Source organism: Armigeres subalbatus, chromosome 3, assembly GCF_024139115.2.
Source record: "Armigeres subalbatus isolate Guangzhou_Male chromosome 3, GZ_Asu_2, whole genome shotgun sequence".
Lineage (NCBI taxonomy): Eukaryota > Metazoa > Arthropoda > Insecta > Diptera > Culicidae > Armigeres > Armigeres subalbatus.
Window position 1 is genome coordinate 60,783,559 of NC_085141.1, and position 25,648 is coordinate 60,809,206.

Below are 25,648 nucleotides of genomic sequence, written 5' to 3' on the forward strand. Positions count from 1 at the left end.
TTTCCCCCAAGAGTTACAACGAAAAGTCTGCCAGAAGTTCCTCAAAACTCCGTCAAAAGTACCACAAAAAAAATCCTCCAGGGATTCCTACAGAAATTACTCCAATAACTGCTTCGAAAGCTACTAAATCCCTTCAAAAGTTTATCCAAAAAAATCTAACAAAAATTCCTCCGAACATTCCTCCAGGGAAAATTTCTGTAGGAATTCTTCCTGGAGTTCCTTCTCCAGGAGTTTCTCCTGAAATTCCTCCATGAGTACTTCAGGAAATTCTTCCTGGAGTTCCTCAAAAAAAATCCTTCAGGAGTTTCACCGAAAAAAAAAATTGAGGGTGTTTTGGGAAAAATTGCCGCAAGAGCTCCTGGACGAATTCCCGGAAGATCCTCTGGAATAATTTCTGGAGGAAGTCCCTAAGGCATTTTCTCAGGAATTTTGAGACACTTTTCCGGAGGAACTGCTAGAGGAATTTTCGAAGGAACTCCTGGTTGAATTATGGGAGGAACTTCTGGAAGGACACCTAGACGTCACAGAAAGCCATTTATGACAAACGTGCTGTTCGGGTAGTGGAATTTCTGACGGTCCTTCTAGGAGAATATCTGGAACCACACCTGAAGAAGTTTTCGAAGGAAATTACGTAGGTACTCCTGTAGGAATCTCTGGAGGAATATCCAAAAAAGAAATCCTGGAGGAATTTGCGAAAGCAGTTTCGAAGCAGTTCTGGAAGTTATTTCCGAAAGAGCTCCTGGAGCTATTTCTGAAGGACCTTCTGGTGCCCTTTCTATGGGAACTCTTGGAGAAATTCTGGATAAATTATTGAAGGGAATTTTGGAGGAACTTCCGAAGCATTTGTCAAAGGAACTCTTGAGGAATTTTCGAAACATCACGCGGAAGGATTTAGGAAATTTATTTTCTTCTCAAATTCCTCCAGGGGTTCCTCTGGAAATGCCTACTGGAGCTCTGGAGAAATTTCTCCAGAAGTTCCTTCGGAAAGTACTTCAGGAGTTTATCCAAAGACACCTTTGAAAATCCCGCACATCTTCCTTCATGAATTCATGCAAAAGATTATCTTGAAGTTCTTAAAGTAATTGCTTCAAGAATTCTGCCAGAATCGCATCAAAAAGTTCCCACGGAAAGTCCGCCCTGAGATGTTCCTCTTAAATTCCTCCAGGAGATACTCATCCTTCGGAAACTGCTGCACGAAAATTACTTCAGTATCTTCTTCAAAGCCACCCCGAAGGAGCTCTTGGAAGAATTTTCGGAGGAACTTAAACTTGAACTCGGAAATCCTGGAAGAATTTTTGAAAAAAAAACTCTTGGAGGAATCTCCGGAGAAATTTCTAAAGAGTTTTTGAAAAAAAAAACTCTTGCAAGAATTCCTAAAAGCAAGGATGTTAACGATCATTCAGTAATTTGCGTTCGATCATTTAGTATTTTATCAATAACAAATTACAGAAGCTGAATTTCAAAATATGCTGTATAGTGGACTTCTAGTGCGAAGGTTTTTCTACAACTCTGTCTAATGGTTCGTTGTTTGAATTCCACTAGTAACGGAGTTATAGCTATAGTTTCAGTAACTTAGACTAAATGACTAAACAGAATTCTAATCATTTAGTGCTCTAACTCCGTTATTAGTTGAATTCTAATAACGAACCTTTAGGCAAAGTTGTAGAAAAACCTTCGCACTAGAAGTCCACCATACAACATATTTTGAAATTCAGCTTCTGTAATGTGTTATTGACAAAATACTAAATGATCGAACGCAAATTACTGAATGATCGTTAACATCCTTGCCTAAAAGAATTTAAGAAACCATTTTTGAAAAAAAAAATGGATTTTTTTCCGGAGGAATTTTGGGCAGAATTTCTGGATTAACTCCTGACAGACTCTCCGTACTCTTGTAGGAATTTCCGGAGAAATTACTAGGTGAATTTGTAAAGGCCTTTCGGTAGGAGCTCCTTGGGAAATTTTCGGGAGAACTCCTGAAGGAATTTCGAGAAAAAGTGTGGAAGAACTCCTGGCGTATTTCCCAAAGAAATTCTTGAAGGAGTTTATGGAGGAATTCGAGCATGAACTTCCGATCGAACTTTTTGAGGAATTTACAAAAGATCTCTTGGAGGAATATCCGGAAGAACTTATGGAGGAATTTACGAAGAAACTCCTGGAGGTACATCCGAAGCAGTTTTTGTAGTAATTTCTGGAGGTACTCTTGGAGGAATTTTCGAGAAAACTCTTGGCAACTCTTGAAGGAATTTCCCGGAAAAAATTCTGGATCAATATCTGGAGTAACTGCTAGGGAATTTTCCATAGGGTTTCCTCGATGAATTTGCGGAAGAAATGCCTGCTGAATTTCCGTAGGGGCTCCTTGAGCAATTTTCGGATATGTTGCGGCGGACTTTCCGCAGAAAGAGGAATTAGAATTCTCGGAGGAACTCAAGGATATTCTCCCGGAGGATGTCAAGGAGAAATTTCCGAAGGAACTCCTTAAGAAATTCCCAGAGGAACTCTTGGAGGAATCTCTGGAGGAACTCCTGGAAGACCTTCTGGAGTAATTTCCTACGAAACTCCTGGAGGCATTTTCGAAGCAATTGTTGGAGTAGTTTCCGAAGGAATATTCGAAAGAAAGTCATTGGAGGATTTTTCAGAGGAACTAATGGCGGACTTTTCGTAGGAACTCCTGGAGACATTTCTTTATGAATTCTTGGAAGAATTTCCGCAGGAACATCTGGAAAAATATTCGAATAATCTCATTTCCGGAGGAACTCGTAGAGGAATTTTGGGAGTAACTGTTGGAAGAATTGCCGAAGGAATTTCCGAAGGTGTTTTTGGATAAATTTCCGGAGGAATTCTTCGTTAAGTACAGTACATCACATTATTGACAAAAAAAAGTTCAATGTATAAAATGAGTCCACGCGATCCACGCTGTTGCTGCTGACCAAAAAAAGCCTGAAAAACTGAAAATCTAAGTATAAAAAATAAGAATTATTGCAATGTTTGATACTTTTATTACTTACAAAATTCTTTATTTTAAAATGTTAGGTGAAACAAAAATCCAAAATTTGTTGTAATATTAAATATCGATTTGCTCAGCTCAAATGTATGATAAATACCAATTTATAAGATTTTTTTGCAAATGTTTATTGAAAGCATGAAAGAAAATTCCCGAACACCCCTAACCCAGCTGCCGAAAGCGAGGTTTCTGCTGGCTAGTTTTTACGTCGTTTTGTTCATTACGTCGAACATATTACGTCTTAATCCGTTTTATTTTGGCAACGAAATACCAATTACGTCACTTTTTGTAACACAAAACAGATTTAATTTACTTACTTACTTATGGATCCTGTACACCTCCGGTGGTGCAAAGGGCCGACTTGAAAGATCTCCATCCTGAGCGATGCCCGGCTATCGCTTTAACCTGTTGCCAGGTTAGATTTCGGTCGACTTCTTTTATTTCTTTATTGAGGCTTCGCCGCCATGAGCCTCTGGGTCTGCCTCTGCTGCGATGTCCCGCTGGGTTCCAGTCTAATGCTTGCTTACAGATTTCGTTTCCGCCCCTACGTAGAGTGTGGCCGACCCAGCCCCACTTCCGATCCCGAATTTCTGTTGCTATCGGCCTCTGGTGACAACGACGATGGAGCTCGTTGTTTGAGATCCAGTTGTGAGGCCACCAGGCCTGAATTATATACCGCAGGCATCTGTTAATGAACACCTGCAGCCGTTGAGTGTTCTCCACTGATACACACCATGTTTCGCTAGCGTATAACAGCACAGATTTCACGTTAGAGTTGAAAATTCGTATTTTGGTGCGTTCACTTATCTGCCTGTTTTTCCAGATATTTCTTAAACTCGCAAAGGCAGCCCTTGCTTTCTTGATCCGTGCGCCTATGTCGATCTTGGTACCGCCGTCTGACGCCATTTGGCTACCAAGATATTGGAAGCTTTCAACATTCTCCACTGGTTGCCCGGCTACTGTGAAACTGGAAGGAGTCACCGTGTTTACATCCAACGATTTGGTTTTGTTGACGTTGATGACTAAACCTGCCGAGGAGGAGCGATCGGCAAGGTCGTTGAGCTTACTCTGCATATCAGAGCGCCGTTGCGCGAGTAGTGCAACGTCATCCGCCAATTCGAAGTCGTTTAGGTGCTCCATGGTTATAGGCTGCCATAACAGCCCGCGGTTTGGTTCTACGGTCAATCGCATCTACCAGAATCTCATCGATTACGATGAGGAACAGTAACAGTGATAGAATACATCCTTGCCTCACACCAGCTACGACCCGGATAGGGTCGGACAGGACCCCATTGTGCAGCACTCTACACGAAAAGGCCTCGTACTGTGCTTCGATGAGGCCGATGATTTTCTCAGGAACCCCTTGCGTCTCAGGGCGCCCCACATATTCTCGTGATTGAGACGGTCGAAAGCTTTTCGTAGTCAATGAATACCAAGTAAAGGGACTCTTGGAATTCGTTGACTTGCTCCAAAATGATGCGGAGCGTCACAATATGGTCCACACAGGATCTTCCGGCACGGAATCCGGTTTGCTGCCGCCGGAGAGTCGCATCGATCTTCTCCTGAATCCGGGCTAGGATAATTTTGCACAGAACTTTGAGAACGGTACACAGCAACATAATGCCTCGCCAGTTATCGCATACAGTCAGGTCACCCTTTTGGACACCTTCACTAAGATACCTTGCATCCAGTCGACCGGGAAAGTTGCGGTGTCCCAGATATTACGAAATAAACGATGCAGTAGTTGAGCGGATGTCATGGGTCAGCTTTGAGCATCTCGGCTGATATGCGGTCGACCCCTGGGGCTTTATTCGATTTCATGCTTTGGATGGCTGTTTGAATCTCTAGCAGTGATGGAGCTTCGGTATTGACACGTGTTATACGTCGGATCCTAGGCAGATCATGCCGAGGTGGTGATGGCCTGGTTGGCACTTGAAAAAGTTGTTCGAACCCAAGTAACACAACATGTTCTATATGCGTTTAAAATACTCATATCATACATATTATCATGTATTTCGTCAAAATAACTTTACCTAATTTCATACACTTGTGTGCCCAAAAAAGCGCAAAAAATGGCGGCTTATAAAACATCATTTATGTCATACAATATGTTTTACATAACGTCTGTAAAGCAAATGTGTTTGTCTTAAATGTGCTTTATATAACATGGTGTAACAATAATAGTTATAAATACGTTTTGAATTGCTTTTTAAGAACATATTTAAATGTTATATAACAGTTTTCATAATTCTAATATGTTATAATTGAGCTATAACAAAGTTTTATATAGTCATTTGTTATTCATATGTTCGAATAAACACATTTCAAGATACATATTTTCAGCCAAACAATAACAGCGAAAAAAGACAAAATGTGTCTTGATAAATTCATTTAAATAAATTTAAGGCCATCCATTTTTTGGCATGACAAAGATGATTATCTTATCGATTATTTAAAATTATAAACTATACATTACGTTAATACTATCTATAGGAGAATGTTTTTTTGTAGCCGTTTAAAATTTATGGTGCAACTTTCCATTCTGCTTGCTGAATATTCATGCGCCATTCGTAAAATTAAGAACGCATTTGGCAAAATTCATATTTTTGAATTTTTCATTCTAGAATATATGAGAACATATCAATCATGAGACATCACAGTGCCAATCAAAATATTTGTGACTTATCATTTGAAACAAAAAAGAAAAATACTTGTAGATCTTAATGAATAAGCCCTCTCCTTTCAACCGGGAAGTTTTTGAGAGAAATAGTTGTACTGTCAAACGTCAATTGTGAAGAATAATTATTCTATGAATTATTTAATATTAATTGAAATAATTGAGCATGAACCTGATGACCGTACACTTCGTAGTTGCTACTACGTGATTGAACAGAACAATCGCAACTGAACAAGGGCCTTATGTATGGGACATAGGATTTTGTTAAGAAGTATTTTAATCTTTTCCACGAGCTCATGCGGAATTTTATTGGAATCTGGGAGTTAATTTCTATGGGAGTGATTCGTCTTGGTGAACGGGTTGCCAATGCTATACTGCCCATGATTTCATAGTTGACGTATCAACCATTTGAAATTTCAGCAAATTTGTCAAATTACGCGTTTACTACAGTAATTCAACTGCTGCAACATCGATACGTTAAATGTTCCAAATCTAATTTAAGTGTTTACGGGTTGAAATGTTTTAAATTTGCGGTATTTGTCCTAAAATCATTCGAAATGCATGCGAAAGTACAATGGTTGTTGCGTCAACTATGAAATCATGGGCAGTATAGGAATGAATGGGTATTGTTTTTTTTTTGTACGAACGAGCTTTTTTCCATTTCGATTTCTAACAGTTACTGCTAGAATTAGTGAAGTTGTAGATATAGGTCGGATATAGGATCGAAAATGAAAACAATACAAAATCCTTTTCTAGATCTAGCGATTGCTAAAACATGGGAAATATTATGCATCTCGAGAAAATATAGAATACTGCGGCGTCCTGCTGGCTGCTTCTCAGGTAATCGCAACAGTCACTAAACACGACAGAGTCAATAAAAATCTTACCCACTGTATGCACTTGTCATGATAAACACTCTCCATGTACTCAGTGACTCCGGTTGCCTCTTATACTAATGACACACTGGTGGTACAAGTACCATGGTACAAGAATCTTGAAATGAGTACCATACCAATTATTGTCTTTATCTGGGTGGTGCGGATAGAATCGATTTGGTTGTCAAACTGAAGCCAAAATTTTCTATTGTGCCGGAGCCAAACATTGAAGATTGTGGTTATGTTCGTTTCTGATCTAATATTGAGAAGTATTGTTATTATTTTAGGAAAAAATAAAAATAAACTTTGTTTGAGTTTTGTATTCTTTGTAACAAATATTTTCACTTTATATTTCGAGTGGAAAATTAATGGGAATGCAACTAAAAAGCACTCGTTACGAAATTTCACGAGATTCAGCAGCTGATTGGAGCATGAATGTATATAAACAATCGTAAAGTCATGTAGAGTCTAGCGCATTTGTGCGCTCTCATACAGCGTGGAAAGAGAAATTCGAAGAGCGGGAAATGTTTGACAGCCAAGTAACTGCAATATAATTTTGTTTATGGGAGTGATTTCAAAATATCCTTCTGCTTGCTTGAGCGCAGAAAAGCGGCTCTATCCGCAGTACCCAGGTCTTTATTAAAGATAGTCTTGGAATAATTTTCTTGTTCTCTTGTACCATGGTACAAGTACCACAGGTGTGTCCTTAGTATTACTAATACAATCGAGTACTGCTGTCATTTGGCGAAAAGCACGTGGTTTTGTTTTGAGAGGAAAAATTTTCCCCTTTTAACCCGGCGGCTATCTTGACGTCTACTTTCGCAGTCGAGCCTGCGAGAGTAAGACCGCCGCGAAAGTCTAGAAAAAGATAAAAGCGACAATATATTGAAAGAAACAAAGTAGGAGAATGGGAAGGACCTGGGATTGAACCAATGACCTTCTGTGTATGAGGCAGTAGCCATACGACCATCAAGCCCGTTAGCCCGACTTCCCAGGTCATAAAAGTATCGTCGTGTTAGCCTCATGATATACGAATGCAAAAAAAATAACTTGGCTTAGAAACTTCTCATAAGTGCCCAATGAACACTAAGCTGAGAGGCGGCAATGTCCCAGTGAGAGATGTAATACCAATAAAAAGAAGAAGCAGAAATAATAATAATGACTTCAAAGAGAAAACGTATTCCTTCGCTTTTCATTCGTTTTATGAATCAGTTGAAAATAAATAGCCATGATTGATATGAGAAATATCTAGGAAAATGTCATATCTATCAAACCACTTAATAATTAAGATTTCAAAACAAAGCAAAATTCCTATCATTGGTATTGGATTCCTGTACTATTGGCACAGTTGCACCACTATAGGTGCAAGGGAGTCAATTTTATTAAGGAAAAAAATCATTGTTTTCAATAGTTTTTCCAGCGAAATCTTAGGATAAGTTGGATTTGACAGTATATTTAAAGCACGACGCATCAACTGAAACCATCCTAAAGTATATAATTATGATAAATCTCATTAGAACCCCACTATGTACCTCCACTATTGGTGCTACCTCCACTAATGGTACGGTTACCCTAATAACTGAGGTAATGCTAATACAGTACCAAGTTGAAAAGCAGGCCAAGTTCCAGTTGTAATGTAGAGCCATTGAAAATATTTGCTTTTAACTCCTGTCAGCAAGATGGATATTTACTAAATCTGATTCAGTTAAATAGTATAAATTTATAATTGTCCTATTTTTTAGCCGACACTGTATTTTTCTGATCCATTACTTAGTTATATAAGGATGTTATGCGTACGCTCATAACCAACAATAAATACAGCATTATAACAAATTTATAACACGTTCTTTACCATGCTCTATACTTGCTTTTGGGGAGTTATTACGACATGATTAGAACTTCTTTAGTTACCACTGAACGTGACTGAACGCTTGTAGAGGAGCATTTAAAGTAGTAGGTCGTCGATTATCAAAAGAAGTTGACGCGTGGCAACCATCGTGCAGCCTCCGCATTTTTTTACCGAAACAATAATGGCGTTTTCCGTTGTTCAGACAAGGAAAACCAAAAAAAGTAAGCCTTGCCTATCAGTTGTCCCTTCAAATTGGGTGAATAATGAGAATGTGTTTTGGCCACCAAGAAACCTGATATCTCTATCAACGGATGAAAATAGTCTTCCAGACAAATGTACCTGGGCAAAGCAGTCATGCAAAACCGTCGGCCGTGCCAAGAGCTACCGAGAAGCCGAAAACATCGTGAGCAGGCTTGAAATTATCACAGATTCTGAAGATGCTATAAATATGACACATGGAACTCGCGCAAACCCGGCCAAGAAGAAACCAAAGTTTGTTTCGAAATCTTATGAATTAGTACCACCACAAACGACAATGGTGATTAGATTTTTTTTATATATAAGACTGTTTCTTAATGTTCTTATTCAAATTTTAGGCTCAAGTTGCATACCCACAAACTGATCAAACTGAAAGGAATATCCAGACAGTTCTCCAGGTCAATACCGTCCCAGATCTCAAAACAATTTCTAGCAAATGTCCGGTTTCTTACCTGAAAAAAGAGAATGAGTCCCAGCCGGAGGAATTAAACACATCGTTGAAACAGTGTGCCCCAAATCTGACGAATGGTTCTCCAGCATATTCTCCACTAGATACGAGTCGCATTCGTTCTTCACCTGTTAACGCCACATCAACCGTCCATTATCCAAGAGAAGGATCCTGTTCAATGGCACTTGAAAAGCCAATCAATTTTCCAAAACAACATGAATTCGCAATACTTCAAGATGCTGAGAACACCCAATCATCACATGAATCACAATTGGTTTCATGTTCGAATGGAACCGTTTCTGATACATTGAATCCGGAGCCTTCAGTCAACCATCCGTTGTTTCGAGGTCAAGATTCTAAGGTGAGATACCCGGTCTTTTTACCTAAAATTTTACACTGTCCACTAAGCACTGTTTTTTTTTAAATTTGGGTAAAAGAAAAAACAAACTTCAAAGAAAGCTACTTTTAAATCACAGAATAAAATATTTGTTCAATTCTTCATAATGCTTTTCACCAATAAATTCTCATCAGCTGACTTGTTTACTGTCAATGAAATATGTGCTATAAGGTGAGGAACGTAGGTGCGTGACATTCAACGAGCTCCCAAAGCAGTGTAATAATGTACGTCACATTTTTTTGTTTACATCTTGTACCATCCACTAATACCAAAATACGCTTGCAGTTGGTGTTCCTCATCTTAAAATTTCAATATATTTTCATTGGTCATCAAGTTTCTGTTTGGGTTCGTTTTTCTTTGTAAATTTGACGTAGGTATACGTTCTACCAGAAGGAATCGAAACGGGAAAGCGACCCTCAGAAGAAAGTAAATATTGACAATATCGTGATTATTGTTGAGAAAGTTGATTGTGTGAGTTGGATGTCAAAATTTTGAAATTAGGGATGGAATTTAAGAAGTTGTTTATTTTACTGTTTTATTCAAAATGTCAACATGTTGATTAACAAAGTACCAAAAAATTAAAGTATAGATTGATTAGTGATTTATTGCCAATATTCCTATCGTGCGAGGGAGGAAAGGGAGATCTGAGATTTTGTAGGTATACAAAAAAGCGTGACAAAGGAAGAAGGAGTAGTTGAAAAGCATCAAAAAGTAGTGGAGTATTTGAATTGCCCCAACGTACAAGATATATTTATTATCTAGCTAGCCAGTGGTAGTAAAGTAGTGAACTTCTGAAAAAAGGTTTATTTTTACAAAAACCATTAAAATTGAAAATCCTAGGTAATGTTATGTTCTAAAGTCATCAATAAATAGTGTAATTAGTGGACCATATTGTCTAGTTACATGTTTGCGGAAGAGTTATATATTTTAAATGTATTTGCAGGCCGTCAACATGTCCCAACCAGTATGTATTATTCGTGGAGATGATGGGCGACAGTACGTCGATTTGGGAAACAGCTGTTATATGGAAATAATGGGCGAAGAATCCGACCCGACAGTTGAGGTCGCATCTAACAGTGGTGACGTTCGGGAAGCAGTACTCCAATCGGTTCCGGGAAATGAAATTATTGAAAATACAGGTGAAGCGAATAATGAGAAAATCACCAATGAATTACAAAAGATTCATACCAAGTTGGATGGACTTGCTGCTCGATTGGATCGAGTTCTTTCATTCTCAGCCAATTTTGATAAGTTTATGTCAGCTAAGCAATCAGCGTCGGTTTGTTTGGAGAGAAGACGGGAGTTCGAAGATTTCTCCGAGCTCAAGGCGCTGTGTCCTATTCTAAGCGAAGATCGATTGCAGGTGCTTGAAAATCATTTGAAAAACAAAGTATACGCCGATAAGTTTTTTCGATTCTTTGATTCTGAGTATAACCTGAATGGCAAACGTGACGGTAAAGCTTTTTCAAAACGATTATTCGAAGAATAATGGCGCCTACAATCTTGCTTCCATTTTCCTGGAAGGGAAATTCCAGAAGAACTGATGAGTCTGAGCCTTTTGTTCCTAATCGCAGCTTCAAGGACACTTTTCCATGCATGGTAGAATTCTTACAACGTGTCGTATTTGCCGCCGATATGAATCAAACTGTAGAGGAAACTGAGAAGTGTTTCAGCCAGTTTCTGCGACAAAAGAAGGTGGAGATTAATCGTTTCCTAGAGGACAGTCGTAGTCGCCGGGCCTCCAGCTCTCGAACACGAAAACCAAAAAAGGTAAATGAGGAACCAGTTCAACACGATGCGAACCAGAAGCTCGAACTAACTCAGAGCGATGAGTCAGCTAAGGACAAGGAGCTATCAACGGATCACATGTCAAATCTGGAGAACTATTCCACTCAGGAGAACGGACCACTCGTTATGTATGAGGGTTTCGATCAAGGAATCGAGGGTGATGTTGAAATTGAATTGTAAGAAACAAAAATCGTTTTTATTATAAGTTAAATTCATTGTTTTGTTTTAAAATGTTTTCAGTACACGGTGGTGATTTGTTAAATTGTTTTACTGTTTCAATAACACTTTGAAGAATAAATAATTGATTAAATACGGAATAAATGATATCCTTCTATTTTGCTGACACTACAATCACTCGCCCTCTTGCATACTTTTTTAGTTTCTTCATAGGTACGTTATTTGACATCTATTTCCAATATATTGGATAAATCATTGCGAAAACTAGCATGTTATATATTTGTCGTTGAATGCACATTATGTTAACCGAAGTATTTAGACAACACCAATAAAACAATCAAGAAATTAGTTGTGATGATGGTTGTATTGAAGTTATATACATTTCAAGTCTTCAGCAATACAGCATAAAGCAATTCAGTCAAAAGATGTTTCCATAAAACATGTTTAAACTTTTCTTGAAACAAAAGAAGTATTACTTATCACCATTACAACTCAAATACAACAAGTTTTTATATTTTTTTCAAATCAAGATGTTTTCGGTGTTACTTGGGAAGTGCTCGAACCAGCGTTTCAGCTGGTCAGTTGGGTCGGTCAATAACTGATCATTCGCGTCTTTCACAGGCATCGTTGCATTCATCTTCGCCCCGCTTAAGCGTCGTGAGATATCGTAGAGGAGGCGAATGTCCCCGGTTGCGGCGGCTCTCTCTCCTTCGTCGGCCAGAGAGTCTGCCCACGCTCGCTTGTCCCGTCGACATGAGCGTTTTACTTCCTTCTCAAGAGCCGTGTATCGTTGACGGGCTAAGACTTTGGCTCCTCTGGTTTTCGATCGCTCTATCGCGGCTTTGGCTTCTCTTCGCTCCTCTATCTTCCTCCAGGTCTCATCGGTGATCCATTGTTTTCTCTGGGTGCGTAGTTCACCCAGATTGTTCTCGCTGGTGGCGATGAAGGCATTCTTGATGGCGGTCCATTGGTCTTCCACGCTGCCACCTTCCGGAATATCTGCAGCACGCGTCTCCAGTTCTTCAACGAAGGACCGTTTCACCGTGGCATCTTCCAGTCGGCGTGTGTTGAATCGTCGTCCAACTCTTTCCTCCTGCCGACGAATCCGCGCAATGCGCAGGCGTATTTCGCCGATGAGGAGGTGATGATCAGACGCGATATCGGCACTACGTTTATTCCGTACATCAAGAAGGCTCCGTTTCCATTTTCGGCTGATGCAGATGTGGTCGATTTGATTTTCTGTAAAGCCGTCACGGGAGACCCACGTGACCTTGTGAACCGGTCGATGAGGGAAGAGCGATCCCCCGATCACCATGTCGTTATTACCACAAAATTCTGCGAACAGCTCTCCGTTTTCGCTCATTTCTCCGAGACCATGGCGTCCCATAATGCGCTCATGGTTCGAGTTGTCGGATCCGATCTTCGCATTGAAGTCGCCCAAACAGATCTTGATATCACCCTTCGGAATTCTATCTACGACGGCATTGAGTTGACTGTAGAAGTTCTCTTTGTCTTGCAGATCGGCAGCATCGGTTGGCGCATAACATTGGATTATAATAAGGTTTCGGACCCGTGTTCTAAATCTGGCAACGATTATCCTTTCACTTATAGGTTCCCACTTCATAAGCGCAGAGTGTGCCTGAGCGCTTAGTAGGAAGCCAACTCCGCGATGCCGGGGAGCGTGTTCACCTCGTAAACCAGAGTATAGCAGAACTTGTCCCGACGGCGTTCTGTGTTCTCCAAAGTTTGGCCAACGGACTTCACTCAGTCCCAGGATCTCAAGCTTCATGCGGCGTGCCTCATTGGCAAGTTGTGCCAATTTACCCTGCTGGGCTAGGGTTAAAACGTTCCATGTTCCTATTCGTGTCCGTTGTTTCGCGCTAAGAGTCGTCGCCGTAAAATCAGTCCGTATTCTTTCATTATCGGATTCTCGAACAAATTGATGTTTCGGGAACAGTAGGTTGTTGGCCCAAGGTTCCCTATCCACCGGGATGGGGCTGCCATCTTAGGTATAGCTTCCGGGGAATAGCATTTCATACTCAGCCGCTGGATGCCAGAACAGACGCTGTTGGAGCCGCACCTCCTTGGTGGACAGACGCTCGATCAGTCGGGTGAAGTTTGTTTAAAGTCCCACCCAACACCAGGACTAGGCTAGTGCGCTTTGAGCGGCACACGGTCTCTTTGATAGGGCCTGCTTGGGGACACATGCAGCTTTTATAGAAGTTCAACAGAGCCCACTGTCGAACCCCACCACATCCTAGGCAGACCCCATAGTACGCACCCTCTCACTCTAGCTGATGTCAGAAGGACAACAGTGCCCAGGCTGCACTACCAGCTAAGTACGCAACCCTTAGCTGGCGGTCAATTGTCATCGGAAGACCCGTGGAAGCGTGAGTATTGGAACTTGTGAGGACCAGAGCTATGTTAGGCGCCCTTCCCGGATGTCAACTCACCATTTCGCAGCCCAAACATATGTAATGATACATGCGATTTACGACGGCGATGATGTGCATCAAATCCGATGTAATATTTTTTTTTTTGCTGTGAAGCTTTGCGGCAAATTTTTGATTTATTTTTTTTACGATGTTTATAACACAATTATTTCTAATGTCTGGAACACGATGTGCATAGCACAACATGTAAAAGAGTTAGGGTAAGACGGTATAATGCGCCCCACCTGGCCAAAACGCCCCTCTTTGATTTCTAGAAAACTATAACTAACTAAGGGTCAAAATCAGTTAGTACCTATACATATTTGTAAAACCATCGTACTATGTGAATGTGGAAGTATTTTTGTATTACATAATGGAAATAATAGCAAAATACAAAAAGTGACAGTTTTGATGTAACTTTTCGTGTTTGTTTGCTCAACATTCTGGAGCGACGCTAGCATACTGTCCGCAAAACTTGCACGGGAACACTCAGTTGGGCAACAAAATAACTTTTCTCAATGGTTAATATGATATAAAATTGCTTCCATCTTCAAAAGAGTAACGTTTTTCGAAAATATGTTTTACTGGACAAAACGCCCCAGTGTAGGCAGGACGATATGCCTTTACCAACTGGACACAAGCGCGGCGAGCTTGCAGCAGTTACTTCCAAATTGTATGGAAATTATTGTAATGTAATTAAAACCTGATTAAATGGACTTATGTTGCTTTTTTAATGTCGAGCACATAAGGATTTGTAACCTTTTTATTATGGGATTGATGAAATACTAATGAAGGGCTATGGAACGTCTTTGGCTAAGGTGGGGCGTACTGCCCAGGCACCTTTTGAAATTCATTTTTTCACGACTTTTCAAAAAAACATTATTACGTGTTATCTGTAATATTTTTATATGACTACTCACGGGCAATGCATTTGCGACTTCTTGCACTACCAAATAACACAAAGTTTGCATAAATTGCGATGAAAAGTAAAAAGTTATCAAGGTTTTGCCTTAGGGGGGGCATATTATACCGTCTTACCCTAATTCGAAAAATGTATTGGAGGCAGCCACTTCCTCCGGTGGGGTTTGATCACACGACCAGTGCGCTATAAAGATGATTTGCAAACTAAGCTACGAAGGATCTCCGTCGTCTGATTTTAATTATTGCTTAGTTATTACAGTAAGCAGAGAAAAGGGTTCTGCAAATGTATTTTATGTTACGTATACAAATCTAATTATCGTGCTACGTCATTTATGAGCAAACCCTTACTGAACTGTAAAACATTTTTCTCAAAATTTCGGCTCCTTTTTTCCGCAACCGAATGTTAAACGGGAAGCTTTTCTTTTATATCGCACCACCAGCCAACCGCTACTACCGCCGTGCATCAGAGCGGAAAACAAGGTCAAAGGAAATTGTTTTCGTGGGACTCCCTGCCGGCCGAAATAAAGACGAAGCCTACCCACCGTTAGACTGCGGATGCTTCTTGTTCATTTCGGTAACGAACCGAAGCCAGTTAGTCGGCAACGGTGGGCGGCTCAACCCTGGTTTGCATTTGCGGTTACAATGACGGTTAGTCGCGGTTTTCCACTTTCCAGAGCTAGGTATGCTGCAACCTGCAGCTCTTGGCGTTTCCAGATGGCGCTGTTGCCGTTCGGGTGGATGTATGAATGGCCTGCTGGGTTTGGATTGAAGGCTTGGGGCTTGAGAATGAACCCAGAAGTACATTTGGGAGATATTAGATCAAAGGTGCTTCTTGCCCAATCTCTAAATCTCTTCACAACCCAATGACGGTTTCCATTTTAAAATTGGATAGGTACATCCTTACATACTTTCATAGGTACTTAAATTGTAGTGTTATGCAATGGTTTTATTTTTTATCTAAAAAGTAAATTGAAACATGTTATGCATATAACATTACATACCCATTGTTCCATAACTGATAAATGCAAGCCGCACTATCTCTGATCCCATATTCCATGGCTTGCCGATTTCCTTGTCCAAATCAAATATCAATGGACCATTACACTCCATTCACCCAACCGTGGGAGTTCACCACGCCAACTAACCACCGCCTCAGTGGCCACCTCGGTGGCCGAGGGGCGAAGAGGTGAGACCTCGGAAATGGATTGCTTCAGGAAATAGGTCATATTAGCAATAAAGATAACTCAATTAATCTTTTAAAATATTGCCGGCTTTGTTCCCATCTTTGGCACTGCTTAGACCCGACGGGGCGAACATACGTAGGGTAAGCGCTTATATTATCCATTTTTGCTCTCGTGAGCGCAAATTGTTAATAAATTATCGTTAAATACTACCACCGAAATGTTATCACAAGAACCAATTGATTCGAAATCGATATCTCCATGGTTTACAGTGATCCATGTAACAACGAATAGAGAATAATATAGCCATTCCCCTATATGTGAGACTTCTAACTGCTGGCGCCACCAGCATCGTTCTTTTTAGCTGATTTGGTGGGGCGAAATGCTATCAATTTAGTTTCATGCTTTGTGGGGGAGGTTTACCGTTTTCGGGTGGAAAGTGATTTATATTTTATCAAGATCTACACAGTTTGCTTACTTTGTAGGTTCCACCCAAACCGCCGCTCACTAAGCTGTGTATGCTCCGTACTCTACTGTGGGCCACAGATCGAAGTTCGACGGCAAAACTTGCAAAACGATGGAGGGTTTAAGCTCATGTACTCATATTAATCATACTCGAAAACAAAGGATTGGAACCCCAACCGATTTGCTTCTTATGTCTGTAAGCTTTTTTTCGGCAGTAAGCACGCACGAATGTACGATAACGAAGAAGGGATGGAAAAAATTAAACCCAAATCGTCTATTTGGAAATACGACTATTATAGAAGGATGTTTTAATCGAACAGATAACCAATATATAGGGTAAGGGAGGTATTTTGGACCGCTTTAGGAGATGGCCGAACAATTTTTCGAATAAAAGTTAGATTTTGTAATAATGCTTGATCAATTCCCTATGAAACTAAAAATGGTGAATGCTAGGTAGGATTTGTAGGTAAAAATGATGTAAATCCCACCGAAAGAACCAAACTATCATAAATTCTGAAGATATGTAAGATTTAATTTTGGACCGCCTGTTTTTATTTTGGACCACCTATTGAACATATTTTGGACCACTCAAATAATTTTGTATTGCTCGCAAAGTTATGTTACTATTAGATTAAATTAGTGATCTCCAGCATTTTCGGCTTTTTCATCCTGAAATTCCGTCAAGTCGAGTCAAGTACAAGACACTGAAGACGGCCTTACTGTTGAGGTCGAAATACGTATCTGTCAGGATACAATTAAGTGGTGGAATTCAATGGGATTGTTTAAACTCGTCTTATGACAGCTGAAATTCCTTGTTAAGCAATACATTTTTATAAGCACTCAAAAGCTTAGAACAATATCTACTAGCTAAGGGTATTGAAACTAATATCAATTTCAGTACCACTCGGTACAGCATCATGAAAGCAAAACAAACGTGCGGCCCATGGCCGTGATGTATGCACCTGGTCACTCCTACCCTGCCACATTTTTATGTAGATCTGTTCCATTTGCGCCATTGATAGTAGTGGGTTGCCCGGTTCTTTCTTGCTCCTTGGACATTCTTTTTCAAAACGAAACATAATCGTAGAACGCGGAACTCTGTTGCATTGGCAAGCAGCACGGATGGAGAGCTCTAGCAAAGATTGGTTCTTGTCATAGAGCTTTCTTAACTGTTCTGCCCACAATAGCATATTGTGGGAATTCTAGTAAAGATGGGACTGATATGCGATCATAGGCAGTATTTTCGTATGGAAATAATAATAAAAAAAACAGTTACATGTTGGGTTAGTAGACATTTTTTAATGTTTTTCATTTTTCTAATGAACGGTAATTTATAAATGCTATATGAACAGTAATTTATGAATGATTTGATACTAGAGAAACAAATGGTTGGTAAAAACAAAAGTTTAAGAGATCTAGAACTTAAAAAGAAGATATGTCGAAAATATGTTCGGCTCAATGAAAAATGAACCTATTTTGGACATGCCTAAGAATACTGTTTTTAAACTTACAATGTTTTGCTCGAGATAGGAAACTGCTTCTATTAGGTTGTAATAATTCATCAACATCATTCACATGTTTTAAATCTATGTACAAATAAACTTACAGCTTTTGAAAGTTGACTTAAATTTTACAATGTCGTCTTTGTTTTGGTCTAATCCAGCTAGAATGGGTAAATGCGTGCAAATATTCTTAATAATTGCAATATTTCATAAAAAACAAATGTAGGAAATACCGTGCTGATAGTTTATTTTTGCAATAACATTTAAATGTTGCATGTTTTATTTAGTTTTGTGTGATATAAATACAAAATTCTGCTGGGTGGTCCAAAATATGAGCCCGGTCCAAAATACAGCCGTTACCCTAGCTCCGAGATAAACAAGTACAGAGATATAGATTACGAAGACGATTGAATTATCACAATGTCGGTATTTTAATATCATCACGACTTTTGCGTTGGTATGCTGAACAGAATTTTTCAAAACGAGTTGTTACATATTTGTTATTCGCATATGCTTTACATAAATGATGACGTTGCAGCTGGGACCATGGGAGGATGCAACTAGATACGATGACAATAAATCCGCCTACTAGAGTTGTTTATTTATTTATTATCAGACTGAGGCCGGAGTGGCCTGTGCAGTGCTTAAAAGTGCGCGTTGATCTTCCACGAGCATCGTCCAGGTCTCGTGTCCGTACAGAACTACCGGTTTAATAAACGTTTTGTAGATAGTCAGTTGAGTACGGCGGTAAACTCAATTCGATCGGAGCGTTTTGCATAGTCCAAAGTACGTACGATTTCCTGCCATGATGCGTCTTCGAATTTCTCTCCTGGTATCGTTATTGGAGGTCACCAGTGAGGCCAAGTACACGAATTCTTCAACCTCCTCTCTTAAGCCTCTTCCTATCATGTACTTCGTCTTCGACGTGTTGATGACTAGTCCAATCCATTTAGCTTCGCTTTTCAGCCTGATGTAGGCTTCCTCCATCCTGTCAAAGTTACGTGCCATGATATCTGTATCGTCAGCGAAAACAAATAACTTGACGGACTTTGTGAAAATCGTACTGGGTTCGATCTCATCGCCGCTGTCGTGAGTGCGACTGTACACACTTAAAATAAATCGCCGAATTCAGTAAAATTTTACCGAAATTTCAACAGCAGAACTGTTCGGTAAATAATTTTACTGATCATTCCAGCACCAACCATTCAATTTAGCATTCAACTCAACACAAGGCACTCTGACATGACAGACTGCTCAGATCGTGCGTTACCGCATAAATGTGCGTGGCCCATTTAAACGCGTGGTGAATTTTTGTCATTTTCTGAGTGAATGTATACATTTTGCTGTGGTAAATTTCATATTCATGGCGCACTGGGTGATGAGAGTTCTGTTGTTTACTCCTCTCTCTCTTCGGGAATGTGAGATCGATTTCAAGGAAGGAAGAAAATAAAAAAAATTATAAATAAATCACCTTCATCCAGTGCTGCCGAATATTTACAACCCTGGCGTTTCTTAGGGACTCGAGAATGCCCCTGAAACTCAAATTACCCACATCACCCGTATCAACCGTATCAGTTTATCCGGAAATCCGTTTTTGTGCATTAACTGTCATAGCTGGTCCCGATCGATTGTATCATATGTGGCTTCTAAGTCGATAAATAGATGTTGTGTGAAAAGGTTATATTCGCGGCAATACCGTCTTCGACCAGAGGTCGCACAGACTGAACACTTAAACATCTAGCATTAGACAACGGACAGGACATTCACACAACACCCAGTGGAGAATTTTTCGATTTTACGAAAAGTTTTCTCCCCACACTCCACAGCACATGCGTCTAGACGATTGAGAACGCCAACCGCACGGCCACGAAGCCCACAATGTGGAACGAGCAACACACTTGTCTTAAACTTCACTAAAATTCTTGAACTGATTCATCGATTAAGATTCCTGAGAGTTTATCTCATCCACATTGCTTCAGATCTTTGTCTTCCGTGTTTTAATCCACCTCAAGCTTGCTTCACCAATGACAGTTCCTCGATTGAATACGATCTGTTCATTAAACATGCTATTCAACGAATACTAGATCATCTTCGTCAAATATCTATTCCCTTCCATTTTTCTGAAAAATGTGAGCATGTCAATTGCAACAACAAATATTTCACTGACGGTTCTCACATTAACCTTTCTAATGCATTTGAAAAAAAGTTACACATTGTGCATTGGGGTCCATTTGGACTCGGGTGGTCTAACCGGTAGTACCGAAACGGGTAATACCGGTATTATTGGCCAATTTTGGGTACCAAAATACCGGTATTAGAGACGGAAAATACCGGTATTTTCGGGATTTCAAATTTTGCTGTCAGTCTAAAAAACTCGAATAATTTTCACCTACTTTTATCAGCTCAACTGCCTGTAATCGCATATATGTATACACGCAGCATATTTTTGAACGTTTAAACTAAAAATATGAATTGTTGATTTCAACAATCAAGGTATTGTTGAATCAAAATATTTGATTGTTAAAACTACAGTGTTTTCAGATTGAATTTACAATATTATTGTTATTTCAACAATATTTTGTATTGTTGTGAATTTGACTGTTTACGAATCAGCATGTGTTTTTTTTAAGTGTACTTCAAAAAATATACACCGAAATGTCTTCTCCGCTAGTCAAAGTTATATTGAGGAAAAAGTTCGAATCGTTGCCAAATTATTCCTCAAAATAAAGGTAAGTCAGCATAAAATTTGTATTTACTTAACGTTGCTGATATAGATCATCAATTTTTACATCAGGATTTATAAAATCAACACGACTGAGATTCGGAAGCATGCATAAGTTTCGAAGGACGCTAAACCAAAGCACATGTGAACAGTTCGTCTTCCTGGTTCCCGGTAACCGATCACCTAGTGTTAGCATCATTAGCAAATCAAATTTAACTGTATTTCAAATGTGCTACTACATTATATAAGCATTAATAAATGACATGAAAATAAAACGCTTTTTTTGCTGGTTTAATTGAAAAGTTATGAAAAATAAAAATCCCATTGAATGCATTTTAATCATTTCTATAATAAAATATTGTAAAATCAATCGTACATGTATTATTGAAACAATAATACAGTGACGATCGTTTCAACAATAATATTATTGAAATAACAATAGGTCTACAAACATCACGAAGAACTATGATTGTAGAAACAACAATATTCTGGATTGATTCAAAGGGGAAATATTATTAGCCCTGAGTTAACAATAATTATTGTTGAATTCAAACCAGAATATTGTTGTTTCTACAATACATTTCTGTGCGTGTATGCAAGTATTTGACACTGATTTTCGACAGTCTTGGCACAATTCGTCCTACTTCGGTTGAACCGAGAGAGGGCATTCTCAGTAGTTGTTAACATTGCTGACAAAATCCAATGCGGTTTGGGAGATAAGTCGCTCAGTATGTAATGTCTACTTAAGTTTCGCATTGCCAAGCTCAACAAGCAACGATTTTAACATTTGAAGTTTGTCAGCAAATATTGTTATTCATCCAAAAGTCCAAAACAAACGTTTTTCTTCTACTAGGTACCTGAAATTTTCACAAAAACCGGTATTCTACCGGTATTACCGGTATTGACTCCATCAAATACCGAATACCGGTATTTGACAAAAATGGCCAATACCGACCACCCTAATTGTACTACTCGGGGTGCGTGTTCTGGCGAGAGATCATCCAAAATTACCTTCATTTGGTTTCAATCAATGAGGCAAACTAGCTTTCAAAGGTGGGCAGGAAGGTGAGGTTTATGATAGACAAATCTCGAACAACGAGTTTTTTCCATTAGTCCGTCAAAGTACTCTTCAAAGTTATCAAAGGAATTGGACGCACAACGAACTTGGACGGTGGGTATTTTCTATAACTGCTATAGTTTCTGAGCGAGCGTGGTTCAGAGGTGGGGACTTAAGTCGAAGCTTCATTCGCGTGATGTCGAGTCTTATGTCCAATCACTCTTCACCAAACGCACATCTGTACAGAATAAACCGTTTCGATAGTAACTTATGTGGGTGCGGTTACGATGACATCGGTCACGTAGTTTGATTTTGCTCGGATAATGACGTCTCCATAGAGCGACTATTGGATACCCTTGTGGCCCGAGTCAAACAACCCTTCAGAGAAATTCGAGGCGTTTTGGGGGACCGTGATGCGGTCTATGCCTCTCTGTTCCATAGAACTATCTACGTTACTCTGGCCATTCAGAAAATGCTCCTGCAATCGAACCAATCCTCGAGCACGATGACACGCCACAACGTCCCTAATGTTGATACGAGTGGTTTGATGTATATGGGATGACTCTCATGGTGTTCGTCGGCTTCCTGTAGATTTCGAGACTCAATGTCGTACTTGCTTCCCTGATGACCTGTAGATTCAAGAAAGGTAATTTACCTTACTTTTCCTCCTAATGGGTAAAGGAGTGTAAGGCAATCATCGGAGAAGCTCGAGTGAAGACAGTAAACTCAGTGTTACCAAGGATGAAAGGATTACCAAAGATCCATAAGCCAGGAAAGGAGATACAAGAGATAGTTTCATCAGTGGGTTCCCCTACGCTAAATCTGGCCAAATCGTTAGTGAAGGAGTTCCAAAGTATGCCGAAACCATTCTCCAGCAGGTCAGTCATCAACACCCAGGAGCTCGCCCAGAAGCTATTGGAATCAGGACACATTAAAGAAGAGGACATAATGGTATCTTTCGACGTAGCGGTATTGTTTCCAAGCGTCCTAGTGTAAGACGCTCTGAATCTTCTGGAGGATTGGCTGCTTACACAAAGGACAGAAACAACATGGAGAGGAAAGGTGAAGATGTACCTAAATCTGGCAAGGCTTTGCATGACGGTGAACTACTTCACATTCCAAGGAAACTACTAAATACAAACAGACAAAATGAGCACGTTTGAAAAATCCGCTATCACCGTTCTTGTGCGAACTTTTCATGACGAACTTGGAGAACAGCCTGCAGGAACAAGGAGTACTACCCGAGAAATGGTGGAGATACGTTGAAGACATTTTCAGCATCATCAATCACAATGATCTACCCTGGACTTTGGAAGCGATAAACAACGTGTATAAGGACATCAAATTTACCTTCGAGGAGGAAAAAGAAGGTAAACTACCTTTCTTGGATCTACTGGTCATCAGGGAAGCAAGTACGACATTGAGCCTCGAAATCTACAGGAAGCCGGCTAACACCATGAGAGTCATTCCATTTACATCAAACCACTCGTATCAGCATAAAATGGCAGCGTTTCATCACATGATCCACAGGATGCAGACGATAACCCCGAGCGAAGAAGGAAAAACGATGGAACTACAACACATTTTGGAAACAGCGAAGTTCAACGGATACCAGGAGAGGACTACACGAGCAATCATCAACAAGGAGGAAAGAACCCTACGCCGAAACGGACTAACAACGCTGACACCGATCGATGAGCCACTGAAAAGAGTTTCGGTCCCATATGATCAACATATCATCAACCGAGATCGAAGTAGGTCGCGGTGCGATGTGGAAGCAAAAGTTTTTTCATCCGTCATTTTTTGGTGCTCACAAAAAAAGAAATTAAATTTATTCGGATAATGTTCTGCTGATACAGATGGCATTCGCAATGCATAGGCCCAAGCTCACGCTTATGATCGGATAAGTCATACATATGAAAAAATATGCTAACATCCGAAATCTCTAATTTTGATCCGCAAAAATCAAACAAATCAAAAAATCTTCGCGATGCCACTGAACGTTCGGATAAAAATATATTCGACGAGGGAAAAATTGCTGCACCTGCTGAAGAGGGAATTCCTTCTCTGAAGGTGTATATATGAAGGTAGGAGTTTGGAAGCGGGAAATGGAATAGAATTAGAAGCTTCGTCAACGATACAGGGATGATGTGTTCACTGCTTCGGTAAGTCTGTTCCTTTTTCACCTAACGCGTCAACGCGACTACAAAACATGAATGAGTGCTGATTGTAACATGTAAGGGGAAAGGGGAGCAATTTGACCACTCTAAGGAAATTACTTGCCACAGGTACAAGAACACATTTTTCATAGTTGATTCATTAAAACCAATGTGTGGAGTATTACCATTCATATCAAATGTATTACTTTTGAAAAATAATCAATTTTAGTTCATTTGAGATCATTTTAGAAATTCAACCTGCTTAAGAATAACTGATGGGGATAATATGAGTTGGGACAATTCGAGCAAGTGTGAATTTTCAATCTAAACTTTTTTTTTATTTTCTCCAGTAATGAAGTTATTTCCTAAAAAAAAATAAGTATTCTGTTGCGCATAACATTTTGGGTTTATTCACCACTGCTGTTGAGAGAATAATTTTCAATTGCTGTTGATAAACCACTGCTTCTGATGACCTACACAATTGTAACACCAAACAATATTTTTTTAGTCATATTAAACTTAAGGTGAAACCCTTTAGAAACTTTAGATTTGAAATAATCTACCTCACGCTTTCATAGGCACTTAAAAATCAAAATGCAGCAACCACAAAACCCTTTCTTTCAATTTTGGAAATGTAAATAAACTTAAATTTGTTCATTTCAACATGCCGATATCGCCCCTCTCATCGATGCTCATGTTACCCCAACGAGTGATTAGTTGAAATTGACGTTGTGTTACACCAAATTTTATATGGAAATCAAATACTTTTAGTATGCAAATAATGAATAGACAAAGTTATCTTAACTTCGGAAATAAGCAAAATAAGACAAAATAAACTTGATCCTTATTTAGGATGGTCCAATTCATATAATTTTCCTCATATTTATTCCGTTATTAATAATTTAACTTTTTGCCTTTCTCGTACAATAAAGTTGTACCGAAAGGCTATCATTTCACTCCGCAAACGAACTTTTCATAGAAGCCTCTGAGACCCATAGTATTATATACAAATCGACTCAACTCGATGAGCTGAGCACATGTCTGTTTTTTTTTTTTCTTCCTAAACAATAGAGGGGGAATCTGCTCAACAGACATCCTGGGTTGACCAGGAAGTGCTGGGTTAGGGGCCACCTCCAATGAGGGAGGCAGGACTGCATCCCCGACCAACTAAACCGTTTCCATTGCCGCCAAGCCCATCGTCCCTTCGGTACAACCAGAAAGTAATGCTTCAAAGGGGGGCCAGTGCATGACGCACCCTCGAGGTTAGCTGCGTGTCCTTGCAGCATCGAACATCGTGACTCGCTTTTTTAGAAGAACACCATGGTATCGTGCCAGCGCATTGCCGGCTTTCCAGGTGGCCTTACCACGCCCTATGTCCTCGGAAGGTGGGCAGGGTCGACTTCGCGCCTGCTTCCCTCTGCACGACTGGTATCAAGAATGATGATGCCGCGTGCACCCCAAATTGACCTTTCTGCGATAGGGCCTATTCGCCAGCACACAGAGGGACTTGCCGACGCGGTGCCTACGCCTGCCCCAGCCTTGACGAGGACCCCTTTCCGTCCTCGGGCTCGGAACCCGCCCGGTTGACCGACGCCGCGAAAGCGACGATACCATGTTGTTCTTCGCGCGGCCACTTGTTCGATAAAAGGATCGAATTCGACCATAGAGCATGACCACCGGTATGACCCATGAAGCCGACTCCGATCCCTTGGACCACCTCTTATTTGCGCCTGAAC

General features: G+C 40.0%; 2 protein-coding genes across 2 annotated transcripts in view; both read left to right on the plus strand.

Annotated features, from left to right (window-relative positions):
- Positions 1-25,648, plus strand: part of LOC134220702 (zwei Ig domain protein zig-8-like) — a 623,811-nt gene that overhangs the window by 313,478 nt on the left and 284,685 nt on the right. The gene's annotated exons all lie outside the window — the stretch shown is intronic.
- On the plus strand, positions 8,211-11,606 carry LOC134220633 (uncharacterized). Its single transcript, XM_062699734.1, has 3 exons — positions 8,211-8,943; positions 9,002-9,472; positions 10,452-11,606. The coding sequence occupies exons 1-3, from the start codon at positions 8,587-8,589 to the stop codon at positions 10,995-10,997; spliced, it is 1,374 nt and encodes a 457-aa protein (XP_062555718.1). The 5' UTR covers positions 8,211-8,586; the 3' UTR covers positions 10,998-11,606.

Excerpts from the sequence above, each read along its gene's own strand:
- LOC134220633 (XM_062699734.1), top strand. The coding sequence starts at position 8,587 with ATGGCGTTTTCCGTTGTTCAGACAAGGAAAACCAAAAAAAGTAAGCCT. Across the intron at positions 8,944-9,001 it reads TACCACCACAAACGACAATG|GCTCAAGTTGCATACCCACA; the intron begins GTGATTAGATTT and ends TTCAAATTTTAG. Across the intron at positions 9,473-10,451 it reads TTCGAGGTCAAGATTCTAAG|GCCGTCAACATGTCCCAACC; the intron begins GTGAGATACCCG and ends ATGTATTTGCAG.